At 34.2% G+C, this 21,005-nt stretch overlaps 1 protein-coding gene across 1 annotated transcript in view; it reads right to left on the minus strand.

Annotated features, from left to right (window-relative positions):
- tnksa (tankyrase, TRF1-interacting ankyrin-related ADP-ribose polymerase a) overlaps positions 1–21,005 on the minus strand; it is a 136,419-nt gene that overhangs the window by 62,918 nt on the left and 52,496 nt on the right. Inside the window, exons 4-5 of the mRNA XM_056446934.1 lie at positions 12,732–12,768; positions 10,693–10,809 (exon numbers count right to left, since the gene is read on the minus strand). Of these exons, the coding sequence (XP_056302909.1) occupies positions 10,693–10,809; positions 12,732–12,768 (154 nt within the window). The remainder of the gene's footprint in view (positions 1–10,692; positions 10,810–12,731; positions 12,769–21,005) is intronic.

Genomic DNA, 21,005 nt, shown 5'->3' on the forward strand with positions numbered 1-21,005 from the left:
ACTCAAAATGCTTTGTAACAACTAATTTATAAAATTGTATTAAATAATTAAATGTGACAATGTATTTCCAATATTTTTAATTATTGAAATATTATTGTTTCTGCATTTAAAGACTGATGAAGTATATAGGATTTTTCGGTATCAGTTATATATAGTAATATAATATATAATAATTTTTTTTTTTTTTTATTGAAAATCATGTATTGTAAGTTGATCTAATATTACTTTTGACATGAAACTGTCTAGTATTTAATAGAAGCATGTTACTATACGTTTTAATAATTGAAGATGGGCTAATTAAGGAGGACGTCAGCATAATAGTGATTCGAGAAGAAGGTGGAGGAAACTAAATCATTCTAAACACAGAGGAAGGATTTGTGGTGGCAAATTCGTTTTTACTTTAGATATTCAATGCCAGTTAATCAGGTAGTGACAATTTTGTTTTCTTTAACTACTTGGATGAACACAGCTTCATTGCACGACTTTTATGAGATATTACCAATTTTGCGCATAAATTTTTACACGTATCTTTGAATAGAAACATAGCTAGTGAGTGGGCTTGACAAACACCTGTAGAAACTCTCTCCTCCCTCTCTATTATTATTAAAAAAACTTAACTCTCGCACCTAATTCCCTGGGCAGTAACAGTTCCTTTGTATAATTAGCACTTCTTGTGTGTATTGCCTTATCTTGTTGAATTGCTGAATGTCTTTCCAATTGTAAGTCGCTTTGGATAACAGCATCTGCTTATTACTGAATGTAAAAGCAAACTACATAATTATATGAAACAAATAAAATTAAATAAATTGTGTAAGACTTTTTTTTAAACTTAGCTTAATAACTTACAATTATTAACAATAACAATAACTAATAATTTCCAGTCTGCAAAAATGCGGTGCATTCCTAAGTAACACCGTATAAGTCTCGTTGCTAAAATTTCAATATTATTTTTGTTTTACGAAATTGGTACCATACTAGATAAAGTTAGCTCGCACACTATTAAAACACAATTACAGCTCAATTAAACTTATATATTGACTTATATCACCAACGAATAGCTGACTAGTTACGACTGACTAAATCTCAAAGACATGAGGATAAGCTCTCACATTTGCAAGAAACTATCAATTTTGCAGTGATCTTGATTCAGTGTTTCACAGTGAGCACATTGCACTGCATATATTTATCAGCGTCAAAAAGAAACCGCAGTGCATGATGAGGCGGCTCTTCAAATACGATATCAGGAAGCCCTAAGTTTCACAGCATGGGACCTGAGACGAGTTTTCATACATCACTGTTGGTACAACTTCGAAGCTTCTGAAAATTGGTCAACATCAAAACACCAACACAGCATACTGAGGAGGATGATGCGAGGTATTTGCGAGAAAGCAGAGAGAGATGTCTGCCCGCGTGGCAAAGGCTGAGATGAGATTGAACCAGCAGAGAGGGCTTCATGTTCTCCCATCATCACCTCTCATTAGGAGAGATGTTGGAAATGGCAGAAGCCTCGAGCTTCATGCTGTTTCGCCTAATATATGTGGAGACTAACCAAACATGGCACATTACTATTCAGTTTCAGACTCTGCCGTTTATACATTTGACTTAATAGTGATTTCAAAGTTTTGATGACAGCAGGTGTTTTCTTAAATGGTAAAATTGGCAGGTAAATCGGCAAGTAAAAGGTAACTGCATGGTAAAAATATAAATAAAAAGGCAAATAGATTATTGTTTATAATTTAGTGCCCAATTTCTGATGAAAAGCGGTCTACATTAGATTAGATTAGATTCAAATTTATTGTCATTACACATGTACAAGTACAAGGCAACGAAATGCAGTTTAGGTCTAACCAGCAGTGCAATAGCAGCAAGTGCTCATTTCGAAATATCAAAGCAAATTATAAAAAAATAAATGTTTTTTAAATGTTTGTATAAGAACATTTAAAAAGTAAGACTTTTGGTTGGGTAAGATTTTTGTTTGGCCAAAAATTTTATTATTAATTTTAATACACATATTTGCTTTAAATCATTAAAAAATGGTGTTGTTGAAAAAGAGGACTATTTTTGACTGTTTTAAATTTGTCTAAAATAAATAAATAAATAAATAAATAAATAAATAGCATTTAGTTAAAAAAATCCTAAATACACTAGCTTGAACTCAACATGGTGTAGTGTAGTTTAGTAATTAGCAAAGTCCCAAAAAATAGTAAAAGTAAATACACAAAGAAATAGACAAATAAATAAATAACAAACAAACATTTAATTTAAAATATATTAAATATACTAGTTTATTGAACTCAACATGGTGTTGGTGTAGTTTGGCAATTTGTAAAAAAAAAAAAAAAAAAAAAAAAAAAAAAAAACAAACAAACATAATTTAATTAAAATAATAAATATACTAGCTAGTTTTTTAACTCAACATGGTGGTTGCTGTAGTCTTCAATTTGTTCAGTAAAGATTTTAATTCGTTTTTAGTTAAGTATTATTAATGAAAAAGGCACATGATATTACAATACATCATCGAGCGAGTAAATGGTGACTTGACAATGATGACTTGTCATTTCCAAGAAACAATCCCATTTGACTGTTTTTAAATAAGTCCAAAATAAATAAATAAATATCATTTAATATTTAAATTTTTTAACTAGCTAGTTTATTGAACTTAACATGTTGTTGCTGTAGTTTAGCAAATTAGCAAAGTTCAATAAAATAAATAATATACTAGCTATAGTTTATTGAACTCAACATGGTGTTGGTGTATTCTTAGACTTTATTTTTGTGCAAATTTCATTTTGTTCAGTAAAGATTTTAATAGTTTTTAGTTAAGTATTAATAATGAAAATGGCACATGAATTAGAATAGCATCATTGAGTGGGTAAACGATGACTTGTCATATCCCAAGTAAACAATCCCTTTGACTTTTAAAAAAATTGGTCCAATAAATAAATAAACTATCATTTAATTAAAAGTATTAATAAGAATGTTTATTTTTTAAAAAGGCACATGGAATAAGAATAGCATCAGTGAGTGAGCAAATGATGACTTGTCAATGGTGACTAGTCTTTTCCAAGTAACAATCCTTTAAATTAAACAAATAATCAGTTTGCTACAGGCCTTTTTCAAAATGCAAACATACAGAGCAAAAAACAAATTAATTGAAATGTAAAAATCCCATTTATAGAAGACGTAAAACTTCAGCACTACCCTGAATAATTACTTTTTCGATGTTTAACTGAAATTAACTTTTTAATTAACATTTCACTTTAATGTCAATAAAGAAGTCCATTTCACGACACAGATTAAGCAGTTATGCAAAAGCAGTGCAGCAGCAATTACTATGAAACAATAAAGTACTCTTAAAATTACTATTTCTATTTGTATCGACTGCTGAAACAATCGTGACATATTTATTCTTTAAAATACATGACATATTTCATGTGCTTGGTTTCTACCGAGCAACAAGGAGAGCAAAAAAAAAAACAACAATACAAGAACTAGATCAATATAATGTTATGAATGATATGTCCTGAATAATCTAAAAATCCCCAGAGAGGTGAAGTGTGCGGAAAAACAGCAAGCAATAAATTGAGAGCCCAAGGCCATCTGTTCCAGCATCCAGAGCTCAAAGCATGATGGTCACTGAGGCAAACATATAATTACCAAATGAAAAGTGGTTCACTTGTAATGGAGAGCGGGTGAAAGTGCGTCACATCATTGCCATCCATACAGAAGTTGCTCATTCATTTTGACAGCGTCGTAAAGAGAGGAAGATATAATGTTCAATAGAGATATCTCTGTTAATTATAGCTCAGCGGGAGCGTGGTCTACATTATTTTCATGCTCATGTCGGGATATCAAAGCACTTTTGCACGACAGAGACAACCACGGTGAAGCACCATAGTGTAAATACAGACAATATGCTATGGCGGGCTTGGTTCAGCTCACAGGCATATGGTGTTTTTCACTTTCAGACAACACGGGGGCCATGTTTCTAGCCTCTGAAACTAATCCAACCCGCTCGATTGGTTGTGCAGCGTGAAGGGAGCATGACAAAAGCTCTATAAAATGAAATTTAAGCGCTGAGGATGGTGTTATCAACAAAAACAACCCACACTTTTGGAAACGAAAGGTGGACAAAAGCCAAATTTGTCTTTCCTGGAAACATTTACATCAGGTAAGATGAAGAAAAGGGAAGCTATCTGTGATGTCTTACAATGGTAGTGGTGGTTATATAACTTATAGTGGTGTGACACTGGTAAAATACAGGTATACGCAGTTAAAGTCAATTATTAGCGCTCCTGAATTATTATCCCCCTGTATATTTTCCCCAGTTTCTGTTTAATGGAAAGAAGATTTTTTACTTCTTTTTTTTATCTTTGCTATGATAATATTTATGAATACTAGATAATATTTTACTAGATATATATAATATTTTACTAGACATTTTCAAGATACTGGTATTCCGATTAAAGTGCAATTTTAAAGGCTTACTAGGATAATTAGGCAAGTTACAGTAATAGGCAAAATATTCGTTAAGGGCTAATAATACTGACCTTAAAATTCTTTTTTAAAACATTTAAAACTGCTTTTTATTCTAGCTGAAATAAATTAATAAGACTTTCTCCAGAAGAAAAAATATTATAGGAAATACTACATTGTGGAGTTGTTTAGTTTAAGTGCAATAAGTAATGTTGCATATTTCTACTGTTATTACTGACTTTATAGTGATGAACAATTCCATGTGTACTGTGTGTACTGTATACTGTCCAGTCAATTTACCTTTAGTTAATAAAATAGTTAAATATGCAGTACATTGCTTATATCTGTTTGGTATGCATAATGTTGTCTGCCTCAACCAACAACTGGATAACTACCAAAATACTTTATTATGAAGAATTAATTAAAATCAAAATTAACTTAGGTTTAATTAAAGTGGAGTCATATAACACCAAATAATTTGAAACTGAATATGTTAAGTACAATCTATAAATGCACCAATTTCAATAAACTTAAACAAGTGTGTTTCGGGAGACCTTTTTACAGACCCCATTACTCAAGTTCAATAAAATTCTATATATTTATATTTTAGGAGACCCATTACACAAATAAACTAGGCTATGAGTTTACTTAATCAGATGAGTTCAATCAACTTAGTGGGGTTTTGAGTATGTGAAAAATTCTTTGCTCTGTCAAACATAATTTGGGAAAAATTTCAAAGAAATTCACAGAAGGGATAATAATTATGACTTAAACTGTTCATGTATATATTAAAAACTTAATAAAGTATATTTGTACAACTGTAATGTTTTGATGTCTTTATTATGTTTAATTTTACTTAAATATATGTTGTATTTTCCTTTTTAGATTTTCACAATTAGTTTTTATTTCAAATACATTTTTTAATTTTATCTGTCAACTAAGGTCACTTCTGAAAATATTACAATAAATAGTAAAAGTTCCTAAATTGCGTGAGGTGTTCATTTCTATAAGAACTCATAATTATCTGAATTGCTAGAGGATTATACAATGAGACAGAAGGTAAAGTAGCTGACAACACATATTCAGGCAGCTTGTATTTTGTTAATTTGTTATTAAAAGTATGGTAAAAATGCACTGAAAGACAAAAATAAACATGCTTGTGCACTGTTAACGTGCACTGTCGCCTCTGAAGGCTGCTGGTTCAAGTCCCAGCTAGGTCAGTTGGCATTTCTTTGTGGAGTTTGTTCTCCACATGTTCTCCCTGTTTTCGCGTGGGTTTCCTCTGGGTGCTCCAGTTTCCCCCCACAGTGCAAAGACATGTGGTATAGGTGAATTGAATAAACTAAATTGGCCATAGTGTATGAGTGTAAATGAGTGTGTATGGGTGTTTCCCAAGTACTGGGTTGCAGGTGGAAGGGCATCCACTGCGTAAAACATTTGCTGGATAAGTTTGATGTTTATTCTGCTGTTTATTCACAGAAGAAACAATACATTTTGACACCCCTAAAGAGTTCACCCAAAACTGAAAACTTCATTTTCATCATTCAATCATTTACTCACCTTTTACTTGTTCAAAACGGACCAAAATGGACCAAAAAGACAGAAAAATTTATCATTTGTTGCCCTTGATCCAGACCAAGTGAACTGAACCACAGATGTGAAAGCACCGTAAAACAAGAAGTTATCTCAGCCTTAATTTAACCAACTGAGCCATAGATTTACCGATCAAAACCAGTGATGAAAACCAAACAGAGAAATCTGAACCAATCCAACACCCCCAGTTATGACAGAACATCGAATATACCCACAACACACTGTTTGGCACAGAGACGTGTGGACAGAAGAGCAAGGAAGTGCTTCTCTGTCTGAGCACAGAATACATAATTCAACCATATGGAGGATTGGCGGCAGTCCAGCTCAAATCTGCTCCGCGTTACAGGACGGGGGTGTTTTGTGGAGGAAGGCTCTGTCTCTAAACAGCGCTGGCGGTCGCTGGAAGTCAAATCACTTTTCATGGTTGAGGCTCGAGTATCAGGTGGATGAAATTGGTTATGAAATTAAGGGGACGGAGCTCTAAATAAGGCGCTGCTAATCTTTCATAGGTCTTTCCAGAAGAATAAAACAAGGTAACCTGGTAATACTCAAACATCTCTTTGTAGATCTATAGAAGACGACGATTTCAAGCCAACAAAGGATTCAGGGCTTTGCAACCTGATGTGCTCCATTATTCCTTATTCTGGTGGTGTCTTTCTATATCTAATGAAGCAGCGAGTGCATTCAAAGCAAAAGAAAGCAACAAAAGGCAGAAAAACTGGCAAATCTTTATGATTCAGGCAGAAGCTGCTATAGTGACATTAGCTTAGACTGATCTTTATACACACATAAAGCTGCCTGTGACAGCAAAACAGCCAACTAAAGCAGATGGACCCTGAAAGAGCTTCTTTTTTTCATAAAGACCAAAAGAGCTAAAGATTATCAAAAGCATAATGCATATGCCATCTCTTTGTGTTTGAATAAGCATCTCTGTGGTGGTGATCGTGAAATTATTTCGCATCATGAACCCAAAATCTATTAAAGACTAAATGTAATTTCAATCTATTCTCTGAGAGGGTTGAATCCGCTGAGGGTACAGATGCATTTAAATACTATAATCCTTTGGCTAATGACTGCATTTTACATAGAAACGCTGTATAGAATCACTAAGGTGACAAGAATTGGGCATTGTTAGAGGTCTGCTAAGAGAGATAGGCGAGATTACGGCCCCTTGGGTCGATAAGAGCCAATCTCAGGTACATCCACAGTGAGTCTTTACTCCACTCACCTGTTTTAAGATAAATGGGGAGCTTGTTAAACAAGTTCATGGATGATTTTTCAATCTAGGTCATGTGAAAATTAAAAAAAAGAAAACGCTTATTGCGACGTGAAATGGCTGACGCTCTGATGAAAAGGACAACATTTATGTTGCAACATACATTTTTCAAAATAAATGGCATTAAGCAGCACTGGGATATCTGGTTTTAAATGCGCAGTACTGCACTGCATTTAAAATCAGCTGCATTTGTTACAGGAAATCTGGAAATACGTAATAAATAATACGATGTATACATTGATAGAAAAACTAAATGCACAGTGATAAAGACTTTAAAATGATGTTTGAAAGCAACTGAGGAAAGCAGCTACAATAATGGAACACATTACTTGTTTTTCATTGACAATACACATAGATTCATGTTTAAATCTGCAAAATAAACTATATGAAGTATTTAAAATCTATTTGAAATTACTGCCTGGTGGTTGACCATTTTTTGACTGTTTTAAATAATGACTGTTAAAATCATTTAAAGAATGACTGTTTTTTTTTTTTTTTAAACGGTTTAAAATACAGCATTGTTGGTTACAAAAAAAAAAAAAAAAAAAAAAAAAAAAAAAAAAAAAAAAAAAAAATCAAACAAACATAATCCTGTTGCACTACTACACTTGATTTTGGTTTTAACGTAAAAAAAAATAAATAAATAAATAAAAAAATGAGAATCTGAATTTTTTTTATGGTATACTTCAAAAAATAAACATGATTTAGAATTCAAAATGTTTTACTTAGATTTTTTTATAAATTGGTCTTACATTTCATATTTTTCATAGTATATGTTTTAAATCCAGTACTTTACCATAAACCACAATTTGGTAGAGGTTGATATTTAGAAATTATGGGATGTGTTGAAAAAAATCCATCAAGTCTGTTAACTAGTGACATTAGGAGTTAAGAAATGCAATTCAACATTTTTTTCTTGCTGTGGTAGTTAAGGGTTAACCTATTAGTCAAGTGCTATTTTGGGGTTTCCGCCTGCATGGATTTTGCCTACCCAAATTAAAAGCTTCCCAAATCCACATGCAGAGTCGTAAATGCAAAAGTTTGGTATCATTTTAAAGAAAACCCTTTGAATTTCATAAATACTGTTGAAAGTGACTAAAATAATTGTATATGTTGTCTTTATTATAATAAACTCCTCAAAAAAGAAGTACTTTTTTTGTAAACTCAAATTTGAAAGTATACGTTTTCGGTTCTGTGTCGTCTAGGTTGCTAAAATTAATTTTGTTGGTTCCTGCACATGTCAGTAATCATAGGAAAAAAGAAAAATGTCCCTTTCATAATCTATGCAAAAGGTATTCTATTCCAACTGATGAGAGAACGGAACCATTTATGGGGTATTGGGCCAGTACGGACCTTTAAAATTTTAAGAATGCAGCAGTAAATGACATCACGGACCCAGTACCCGGTCCCAAAGTTTAGGAGGTCAACTTATCTTTTTTGTATTGTAATTACTTTGTTTTCTTTTTGAACTGTCATGTTTTTCTTCTTTCATGAAGCTCAAGCAGTCTGCCAAAGAGAACTAGAAATGCAGCTTATAAAGACAACACAGTGTACAGTTTTTTAACAGATAAAAGCGTTTGCCAAATTCATAAATGTATACAGACCCCAGAGTGTAGTTAAAAACCTGACATGCGATATTTTATTTTTATTATTTATCTTTTTATTTTGGGTCAATGAAGCCACATTTTTTCCACAGCACATCAAATTCATAAGACTTTTTAATCTACATTCCAGAACTCCACAGAATGTTTAAGCATTATAGACAGCTTCATAGATCCTATATGAGAAACTGTCACAACAAATAAAATAAATCTCAGGGTTAACCAGTACTTCGGACTGAATTTACCATTTATTTATATTGAACATGAAAACATATTTAATGAAACGTTCTAGCACTAAAAAAATTTTTTATAAATGGTTATTCCTAACCAGCACTGGGGAAAAAAAGACTGGCAAATCATCCCAGTATCATTCTATATGCATCAGCATCTAAAATATTCTTGCCACATCCAAAATAAACAGAGCTGTATGAGGGGAATCATTATGTAATAAAGCATCAATCTTTGTTAACACTTTCCAGAAATGATGTCACAGACAGCGCATCTGAGCTGAGAGTGCATATCTGCAGCCAGACTCTTCTCAAAATGTTTACCAAAGCAGGGAAAAAACATTCTGGGTAGCACACTTGGGAAATCAGTCAATATTCAATAAATATGCATGAGGACTACATGCAGAAGCGGCTGAGAGTAATTCCTCTAAATCAAGCCCTTGATCTCACTGAGAGATTAGGACACTTCTGCAACCATTTCACTGCTCCAATCTTGTCCTCTGTGACAAATATTGATGACGGTGGTGTTGTCATACACAGCCTAACATGTGCTGACAGAACTCATAAAAAACTTGTTTAAAAAAGATATATCAGATGTGAAATTTGAGTCAATACTAATTTAAAAAACTCAATTTTAAGCTCAAAAAGTGATGTAAGCTAGAGTATTTCATCCTAAAAACTTAAGGGGTTTACTTTAAACTTGAAACCAAATGCAAGCAACATTTCTTTGAACCTAAAATGAAATGTTGAGAACTGAATTTCAAGCACAACAACAACAATTTTCAAAAACTAGTCTAATTAAATGGTAATTCCACAGAAATTTACACTTCTGTACTTTATTAAATAACCAATTAAATAAGAAATCAGACTGATGCTCTTTAGCTTAGCTTTAAACCCAACACTCCACATTTGATGATGATGATGAATAATAATAATGAGATACATTGATTGTACTTTGATCTTCATCATTAGCTAAATGAATGCAAAAGGAAGTAAACAATGGCACATTTCTCACAAAGAAAGCTTAGTCATGGTAGACAACATATTTAATTGAATATGCAAATTAGGGATACGTCTCGCTGGCTAACTTGAAACAACTCTATTACGGTTTGAATAATAATTTCCAACAGGGCAGAAGCAGTGTTAAAGTCATTGCTAAAAATAAAACTAACTATACTAATGCTAAGACAATGAAATTAAAAAAATTACAAAATAACAAAAACCTTTAGATTATTGTAAACATTAAATGACAAAAAACAAACAAAGACAAAATTAAAATGAAAGTAGAAAAAAGTTAAAAAAAAAACCTAAAAAACATAAAATATTTAAATGCAATTAACTTATCGAAAACTATAATAACCTTGAACAAAAGTTTACTAAAAACAGCATTGCTACCTCGAGTGAGAGGTCTGTAAACTGACTTTCCAGAAAGTCATCATCTACTAATATGGTATCTACCTTGACTTCATTCTGGAAGATTGTCAGGAGGAGAATATTTACAGTTCTGTGGAGTATTCACCAACAGCGGTCAGATGTTAATGATGCAGTGAATGCTCTTACCTTACGACCATCACTGGCGTGGCAGTTGACGTTTAACGGCGTGAGCAGGGCCATGAGCTTCTCTTCATTTCCGCTCCTGAAGCAAAGCAGCAGTTTTTTAAAGAACAAGGGGGAACCGTAAAATAGAACAAGCTAACGTAGTGAATTTCACAGAGAAGATGAGGAATAAAGAGGAGTGAAGGATAAAAGGAGAGATGGGGAATAAAAGTCAGGGGAGGAGGAGCATGCAAGATAAACAGTATCAATCAGTTGTTACCTTCATGGAACATAAAGAAACCTTCACACTGCACATTCAACATTAATATATCACATACCTAGGAGAGAATACCCTATATAAAGTTGCTGCTGTAATTGCATTGAACCATGTCCTGGAGTTTCAGCCTGCAGAGCAGTGGTCTCAAACTCAATTCCTGGAGGGCTGCATCCCTGCATAGCTCCAACCACCTCCACCTCCAACCACCTGCTAGTCTCTAGAAGTCTTGAACACCTTGATTAGTTGTTTGATTGGAGTTGGAGCAAAACTGTGCAGAGCTGCGGCCCTCGAGGAATCAAGTTTGAGGCCTATGCTGTAGAGGTTTGACTCATCAGCAACTGCCAATAAATTCTTTACATCTTGCCAGCACCTCCAACTTTGACAGTGTTGGATTCGCCAGCTCTGTCACGGGTATAGCCAAAGCATCATGCCAACCAGGGCCTGAGATTGGACTGATTTCACTCAAATCGAAAGTTGAACAATGGCAAGGAGACTCGTATTAGCTGCTGAACAATGTAGCCTCGTTCCTGTGCTGGAACGTGCTATGGAAAATGTCAGGGTCCTGCTGGCAAACAGAATTTTTGTAGAGAAGATTTCCTACAGGTCAACCAATTGCCTGACAAATTAGTTGAGTTTGTTCCTCCCTGGTTGCTCTAGTCTCCTCCTGCCAGTAACTACAGATAACAGGCTTCAGTGAACAACAGAAGATCCTTCATTTAAATGCACACTCTGCCACCAGCAGAGGAAAATAAGACTGGCTGAGGGATTACAACTGGGAAGACAGGCTGAGTACTGGTAGAGCGTCATCAATCTTCTTCATGCTCTTGTAGATGCATCCCAGCCTTCAGGAGATTACTACTAAGAGCAGCACAGGCCAAGCAAGACTTCCAAGTCTATCTGCTATGCCAATCGTCCTTTCCACAAAATTCAAACAAGTCTCAATACATATGGTTACTCTTGCAATCTTTGGAAGGGGTTGGGTGGACAAGATCAACTTAATTCCACAGCAATGAAGCCCCCTGTGATCATATGTGTTCCTAACGATCTTTCGTCCTGACGTTGGGGAGAATTACAAGGCCTTTGTAGTTCCTTTCTCTCTTGATCATTAAAACAACAGGAGTCCTGATTTGTATCCATGCTCCGGGCTGTGCCTGAAGGCAGGGGTATGAAAAGGGGGGCAATGCCAATGGAGATGTAGACCAGAGCACAAAAAGGAACGTCTTTTCTCTGTGATGAAGGTAAAGACTGCTGGGATTGCCAGCGCATCACGTGTTTCCAAAGGCAGTCTTGTTTATCCATTCCTATATGTCTCATGGTAACCATACAGTGTTTGGTTTAATGGAGTTTCCCAGGACAACAGGTAGGAAGTGAATTTCTGTGCCTCTGTCAAATCCTCCTTCTCTGGTTTTACCTGGAGCATTCAGAAACCAATTAAAACTGAATTCGCCACATGGAATAAAGCATTCTGCCCATGGCATGCAGCTAAATTGAAACTCTCGGGCTCTCCTCTGTGCAGGAAGCGGACTCCTCCAGGCCATCACATGTAAACATGAAAATGCATCTACTGAGTCAGACATTCCCGGCCCTGACGGCACCTTCTCTGACACATGCCTTAATTCACGTCCATGTGCACAGACAAAAGAAAAACAGTGACTATGGAAACGGTACAAGAGAGGGAGGGAAAGAACGAAATCATGGGAGAGCGGGGAATGAGATGTGGAAGGGTTGAGAAGACATGTACTCACCTCGCAGCTTCCAAGAGTTCGTCCTTCTTGTATTCTCCTAAGTGATTACAAAAAATCATGGTGTCAGAGGCAGACAGGATGAAGGACGTACAGCAGCAGCAAGAAGCCAGAGTAACTAAGGAGCAGTGGACCGCCGGCAGCCCCACACAGACAAGCTCATGCACACACGCGCACAGGCATCAGTGCACCAACGCTGCCTTGCTTTTCTCTCGTTCTCTGCCTGTCTCTCTCTTCTGGTGGTGGTGGTGGTGGTGGTGGTGGTGGTGTTACCGAGCACCAACCCCTCTCGCCTGATGAAACCGTGACGTCGAGCTGATTGTGAATGCAACATCGGCAGTGTCTTAGATACGACGGACGAACTGACGCATATTCCTGTTCACTCCACAAATTAAAAGGCTCTCTTTAGGCAGACAGACAGCACACACATCTACAAATACACACACCCCTCCCCTTGTATACAGTGAGCCTGATGCTTCCCCTCCACTGTCTATTTTATGTTTGCATAGGAGGAGCCGTTGCCGTGATAACACAAGATAAGGGAAAGGGGGGGAAATATGTAATAAACAAATGCTGCCCGCCCCGCTCTCGCCCCCCTACCCAGAATACCCGGCCTCTCAGCCAATCAGAGAGTCTCAACTAATTCAGCTGTGATTCCTCCCCACCCCCACATGTGCTCGCGCTCTCTCTCTCGTTCTACCGAGGCTTGTGTAGAAGTGAGGAATAAAGGGGGAGGATGCAAAAAGACAGGGCAAAGAGGGAGGGAGCAGAAAAAAAGGCATGTGTAAATTCTGTAGAGAGGTGGATATCATGACATATGGGCTGCATGCATACACAGGGGGAGTTTGAACAACAATACGGCTAAAAGAAAATGCTGCAAGACGGGCTTGTTTGCTGTTTTGTAGCAGTCGCTAACAAAAGACTGTGAATCACAGAGTGGGGAAGGATGACAATAAAGCAGAAAACAGCATGTCTGGAAGACTCATTACATCCCTGTGTGCTCCGTCAGGCCATCGGTTGTGTGTTCTCACTGAGAGAGCGCGGCCAACCTCAGAGCTTGACAATCCCCCCACTGAGAGATACTAGTGGAGCACAGTGCACAAAAACAAACACATTTTGGCTTTAAAAACGGTTTGGCCAATAATTGAAGGACATTAGTATTTTTACTGGCCATAAAACTGTATTTCGCTTAGCTTATATAAACATAAACATTTTAGTCTACATGGCAACGGATTATTTAGTTTGCTTTGCTTGTATAATAATGACAAACTGATTTACTGTTTCAAAGTTTACCAAGATTTACATGCAGAAATACTTTTCATACATTACTGCTAAACTTACATATAAGATAATATATGTGAGCAATTCCATGCAAATGTCAACATTGCCATGAAAAAAGTAAGCTTTCACCCAAAACAGAGAAAATGTCTCTACAATTTTTGTGTATGCATGTATTTTATGGTGCTTTAAAACTACTCAAAAATGTCTCTGCCAATGTTTTCAAACTATTATATTTGATTTTCCAAAAGTGGCAATTTCACATCTGTCACATCCATAACAGAAAAGTGTTACATCCATAATGAAGTATTTCCATCATAAATGCAAAGATATTAAATAAAATAAAATCAGTGATTTTTGTTCTATAGAAAGCCAACTCTTATCCTTTTGATTAGTATTGTTTTTTGGGGGGTTGTGCAGTTTAATTCACAGAATTTCTACAAAGTATGTTGTAAACTGTAAACTCGCTAATCTTTTTAGTCACATCCATAACGCGTGTTTATTTTCCTCATTTAAAATATAAAATATGTTCACAGACTGATATTTTTCTGATCCCATAACTCAGTGGTTAATTGTTCCCGAAAATATAAACAGTTGCTTCAATATAATGCTAACGTATACTTTCTATGTGAATTTATGTTTGAGTTTTTACTGCAAATATCACATCCATAACGCTGGAATTGCTCATGTATTTCTCTGGCTAAATGAAGATAATCTGTACAGGTGTTAAAACAAGGAGATAAGAAAAAAAAGAAGGTCAGATCTTGTCTTCTGTCATGGGCCAGACCAATAAAATGATTATATTCAATATTTCAACTTATTAACTTGAACATTATATAGTTTGTTTATAAATAATCTGATAAATATAATAAACTAATCATTCAGAAATATTTTTGAGAGCTGCTTTCTTTTGTTTAACACACAAGAAGTTACTTCAAAGTATGAATGGTTACTTCAAAGAATGTTGGAAATCTGCTGCCACTGACTTATTTAGCATTTTTCTTCTTACTGTGAATGGCAATACTAGGCATGAGCTAGTATAAGTTTCTGACAGTATGATAACCTTGGATACAAATATCACGGTTTTTATGGTATTGTCATTACTGCTCTAAAATAAGAATGAAATGTCTGGGTAAAAAAAACAAAAAATCTTTCCCCCAATAAACAAAATACATTTTATTTTAGAAAACGTTTAATGTTTGTTTAATATTTTGGAACAGTAAAAATGTCCGGCTAAATAATTAAAATAAATTACTGACTTCTGCTGTCTTTATTAATTTCAAAAACACTTTCTTGACAACACATTTAGGAAAAAAACTCATGAATGGTATAGCACCATTCCTCTATGACTTTTCCAAATCACGTTTAACCTTGAAACCAGTTATCATCCCATGCCTAGTCAATGCCTACTGGTTTACAGTATTCTTCAATACTTTTATTGTCTTCAACACAAGATAAAAGCTCATTTTTGTTTGGCACCACTTAAGGGTGAGCAAAAGGTGAGTAAAGTTGTATTTTATGGTGAACTACCCCTATAACCAAGACTGATGAATAGTTGTTTACTGTTCCACAATACCAATCCATTAATGTTAACAAATATATATTGTTTGTTAAAAAGCTGAATAAATTACAGAATATCATTTTAATAGTTTTTTTAAGCCTTTAAAATGCATTTTAGGGCTGAATGATACTGGAAAAATCTGACATTTTGATATTTTGTTTTCTGCGTTATTGAGGGATGTTAACAAAAACAACAGCCCCAACGCATTTACTGTTTTACATTTTTAATTTCTTTAGCTTTTGAGAATCCAAAAAGGAGCAACATATTGATAAATAATGTTATGATAGCTAATTTAACAGTTAAGTTATGATTGAATTGCTTCTTGTTACAGTTATGAAATAGTTTGATAACAAGCAGGAAATGTTCATGGGCCAATAACATGACCACACTGAAATAGTCTATATATTGTGATATGAGTACAATTTCACCAAGAGGTTTGAATAGCTCTGTTTGGTAAGAAATTATTAATTTATATTGACTGGGGTGATTTTATATAGGTGTGAATAATGTATAAGAAAAAATAACTAAACAAATAGTAAGCAAAAATAATTACAATACAACAGAGAAAAAGTACAATCATTAATAATAAACTATTAAAATAAGTACTCATGTAAAGAAATTAAAAAAGTAAATGTCAAATGTAAAACAACACTGCACTGTAAAAAAAATAAATCTGTAATTTTTACTTTTTTTCCGGCAGCTCGGGTATCGAAAAAAAAAACGTAAAAATAACGTCCGTTAAATTAAATAAACTTACAATAAAATAACAGACATTAAATGACAGAAATTTCCATTTCTAGTAAATTGCTGTGATTTAACATATGTTATTTATGGTACATTTCTGTAATTTAACAGCTGATATTTTACATTTTCACTAATTAATATTTCAGTCAAATTATTCTACATTAAAGTTACAAATGTACTTTTGTGTCTAAATGATCTTGAAATGCCTTTAAAACACATGCCAATGATCAACTTTCACAATAGTTATAATTTGGTGGGACTGATCAATAATAACCCCAAATCAAGACTCAATGTGACTATCGTGGACAAACATATTGAAATATTGATGCCGAAACAATAGATTGTGTAGGCCTAATGAAATGTTACATTTCTTAATAAAATACGTTTTTAAATTGCATTAATTACTTGTATAATGTTAATTCTGGACCTTTCATGTTCAAATAACAGGGTTTTCCACATGTTGCTCAAGATGCTCATGCTGTCTGACTGTGATCGGCCCAAATCAATTCCAAAACCCAGAGATAGACTAAATGACCCGAGTTATAGAGTGCGTTACAATCTAAAACACAGAGTGAGAGATGGAAACGGCAACGCCTGATGACGGCAAAATCATCCTGGAATGAAATCTCGTCACGTCCCGGTTTGGTATTCTGGTATTAGTTTTTCTTGCTTAGTCAGTATTAAGCCACTGAACGTCCCCAGGACAAATCACCTCCAGAACGTTAAGTGACATTATTGACAGGAAGGAGAGCTTTAAGAAAAAAAAGAGAAAAGAGGAATAGAAGAAAACACCACAGATGGTAAGGCAGAAAATATCACGACTTCAGAGACTATTAACGAGCTGCCTGCCAAGTTTAGCAATCTTTCATAACAGCATCAGAGAGACCATTAGTCTAGTTGTAGTGTTGCAGTCGGACGTCAGATGCTCTCTCTGTATGAAAAGCATGCATGTTTACCCAAACACTAACAGGAAAGATTTAACAATAAAAAAGGATCTAGATTTATACAGTCAGAAATTGGGAAAAAAAATTATAAAGGGGGGCTAATAATTCTGTTTAATAGACAGAAGATCTTTTTCAACACATTTATAAATAAAATAGTTTTAATACAGGATTTCAGCAGGTTTCAGCAAGTTAAATTTGAGACTTAAGACATTTTAAGACCATTATGAAATCAATTTTAGACTCATACAGGACAAAACACTAAGGGGTTTTCCGAATGACCCAGTGGGAAAGCATTCGCCCTATCAAACTTTTTTTTATATAATTTAATAAATAGAATAATACAATAATAATAAATTATAATTATTTTAGTTATTTCTAAGCAAAATATTTTAAATATTGTGTTAAAACAAGCATGCGCCAGTTGTATACATTCTAGAGCTGCACAATTAATCGAAAAAAGATCTCAATCTTGATTCGACCCCCTAGATGATCTTAATAAAAGCATTTCTACGATTCAGGATAGAAGTTCAAGAGAGAAGCAAAGGCGGCTGCATGAGTCTTTTCATCATTTCACATACATTGCTCAGCAACATGGACACCTTTAAATGATGTTGAAAGAGTCACATACTGTATTTATAAGGTATAATTTACCTAAAAATGTCATTTTTGTCTTCATGTAATGTTGTATTCATGGTCGGGAAATCACACGATATATATATAGATATAGATATATATAGATATATATATATAGATATATATATATATATATAGATATATATATATATAGATATAGATATATATAGATATTTATATATATATATATATATAGATATTTATATATATATATATATATATATATATATATATACAGATATATATATATATATATATATAGATAGATAGATAGATAGATATATATATATATATATATATATATATATAGATATATATATATATCTAGATATATATATATATAGATATATATATAGATATATATATATAGATATATATATATAGATATATATATATATATATATATATATATATATATATATATATATATATATATATAAAAGAACTACTGTGAAAAAATCTGTGTTGAACAGCATTTGGAAAATATTTGAAAAAGAAAAGAAAATTCACAGGAGGGCTAATAATTTTGACTTCAACTGCACATTATCTGAAGTTAATGTGAGTAGTGTGAAACTTATCAGGATGACATTGGAGACGGGCTGGCATTTTCAGGAAAGTGTCTAGAATGGTAACTAGGTAGTTAATAGGCTGCTTCTCACAAAAAAATTCTATGACCTCTCTTTATCTGTAACATATTTGGACTCCTAGTTATGTGAGGCCTTTTCTAATGAAAGCCTATACTGCATTATCCCAGCATACTGTCTAAAAGAGAGCCGGACACAATGAATATAGAAATTCCAAGCCAAATAGAAGGGATTTCATTACTGAGAATAAACAGACGTGTGAGCAGCAGCAATAATACAGGAGTCTCAAAACACCAGAGGAACCTGCGCTTTGAAGATTCATCATTTTAGTAGGACTTACCATTTTATATGATTAGGGTATTAGAGACTGCAATGATATGCAAGTATATAAAAATAACAATTATATATATATATATATATATATATATATATATATATATATATATATATATATATATATATATATATATATATATATATATATATATATATATACACTCTCAGAAATAATGGTACACGATCTGTCACTGGGGTGGTACCTTTTCAAAAGGTACACATTTGTACCCAAAAGGTTCATATTAATACCTCAAGGGTGCATATTAGTACCTAAAAATTTTAAGAGGAACACTTTTGAACTTTTTAGGTACTGATATGTACCCTTGAGGTATTAATATGGACCTTTGAGGTACAAACTTGTACCTTTCGCAAAGGTACCTCCCCAGTGACAGATCGTGTACCATTATTTCTGAGAGTGTATATATACACATATATACACACATATATATATATTTTATTTTTTTCATTTTATTAAATTTTTTCCTAAAACTGTAGACATTAAGTATTCCCATGAAAAAAAGCACAATGATCATTTAAAATTCATTGAATGATTCATCTTATGTTGTTTTTGTATCTGTTGTTGCATCTCTAAAAGTCTACCCCTTCAGGATGTGCACAAATGATCACTTCCTTCCTCTTCAAACGCTGCCACTGAAGCAAGGCCTAATCGCCTTCTCCGACTGAACCGTGAGTACATCTCTTGCTTGAATTTCAGTATATTTTTTGTGCATGTGTGGGTGGGTGCGAGAGCAACAATTCAAAGTAAACATGCGCAGCCTGAGGACAAATGACCTGCCTTTGATTTCCGGGCCGACACACTGATAAAGTGCACTTGGCAAACTGATAGAGTGCACTTCAGTCTCCTGCTGTGAAAGAAGTTGTGTGTGTGAGCGAGGAAAAGGTTAGGGGGAACTGGCATGTGTGGTCAGGGAGACTGGACCCCTGCCTAGTTTGCTCAAAGAGGAAGGATGGAAAAATAAAAAAAATCTGGATGGATAGGTGGGTGCTGCATGGTAAAGGTGTTCTCTTCCAAGTAAGCCTAGGGCCGCTTGACAAACACACTTCTGCTGAGATATGATGGGGAAATCAAGGACAAATCCTGTTTGCTGCACCACACAATTTTCTTTCTGGAGCCAAAATAAACACTGGGAGATTAGCTTAATTTCCTCTTCCTACACCGTGTTTGTCAGCACACGTGTTTCATAACACTGAGGAGTCTTAAAACCCTCACTATTCATTTCCTTTTTTTTTTTTGAGGTGGAAAAATATCAGTGTTGATGAGATTGTTCACCCAAAAATGAAAATTACTCATCCTCCATTTGTTTCTTTATTATTCTGAATGCAAAAGAAGATAATATGAGTCAAGTTGAAAACTGGTAGTCACTTCTTTCGTTCAAAAAAAATCCAAGTCAATTCATAGCATTCTTCGAAATATCTTCTTTTGTGTTCAACAAAACTATTACGACCCCAAACGTCTAAGGCTGAGGTCAAACATAAGTTAAAGAAAATAAATAAATAAACACTTATGATTATGGTTATGATTTTAATGACTTTAAGGTTCTTGTATTGTGAGAAATGGGGAAAAGGTTTGTATTTACAGAAAACAAAGAATAGGAGCGCAAACAAAACTAGCTTGAGGGCTGAGCAAGACCAAAATTAATAAACAAAAAAAATTTACTGACTCCACCCCAAAGATAACTTATCTAATAGAATCAAAAGAAATACATAAAAATAAACCACAAATACTTCCCTTACTCTTAAACTGAACCAAGAAACAGAAGAAAAAAATCACTTGAAAATAAATGGCACTCAGCCCCTACTGCGCTCAGTTTACTGCTTCATAATACAAAAATATGGGTGTTACAGTCGCAACAAGGAGGGAAAAGAAGAAAGATGGAGAGCACCTTAAATTTTACAACTTTGGACGACTAGAAAACACTACAACAGGTTATTGAATTATAACAAATCATTCTTGGAAAAGCTCTTTGTCTCTCCCCCCGAAATCTGACTCCGTCTGTCTCTTTTTCAAAAGATGCTGCGTTCTCCGAGCACCAACAACAGTGCACGCCCACAGCACGTCCAATTAGGGCGTGAACCGTCTCTGGCACTGTTAGCAGTTCTGTGCAAAAATAAATCTAAATTAATTCATTTTATAAAATGAACCCAAGTTTATTAAAGTCTTCATTCATTTACTCAC

The sequence above is a fragment of the Danio aesculapii genome, chromosome 21 (assembly GCF_903798145.1).
Source record: "Danio aesculapii chromosome 21, fDanAes4.1, whole genome shotgun sequence".
NCBI classification, from domain to species: Eukaryota; Metazoa; Chordata; class Actinopteri; order Cypriniformes; family Danionidae; genus Danio; species Danio aesculapii.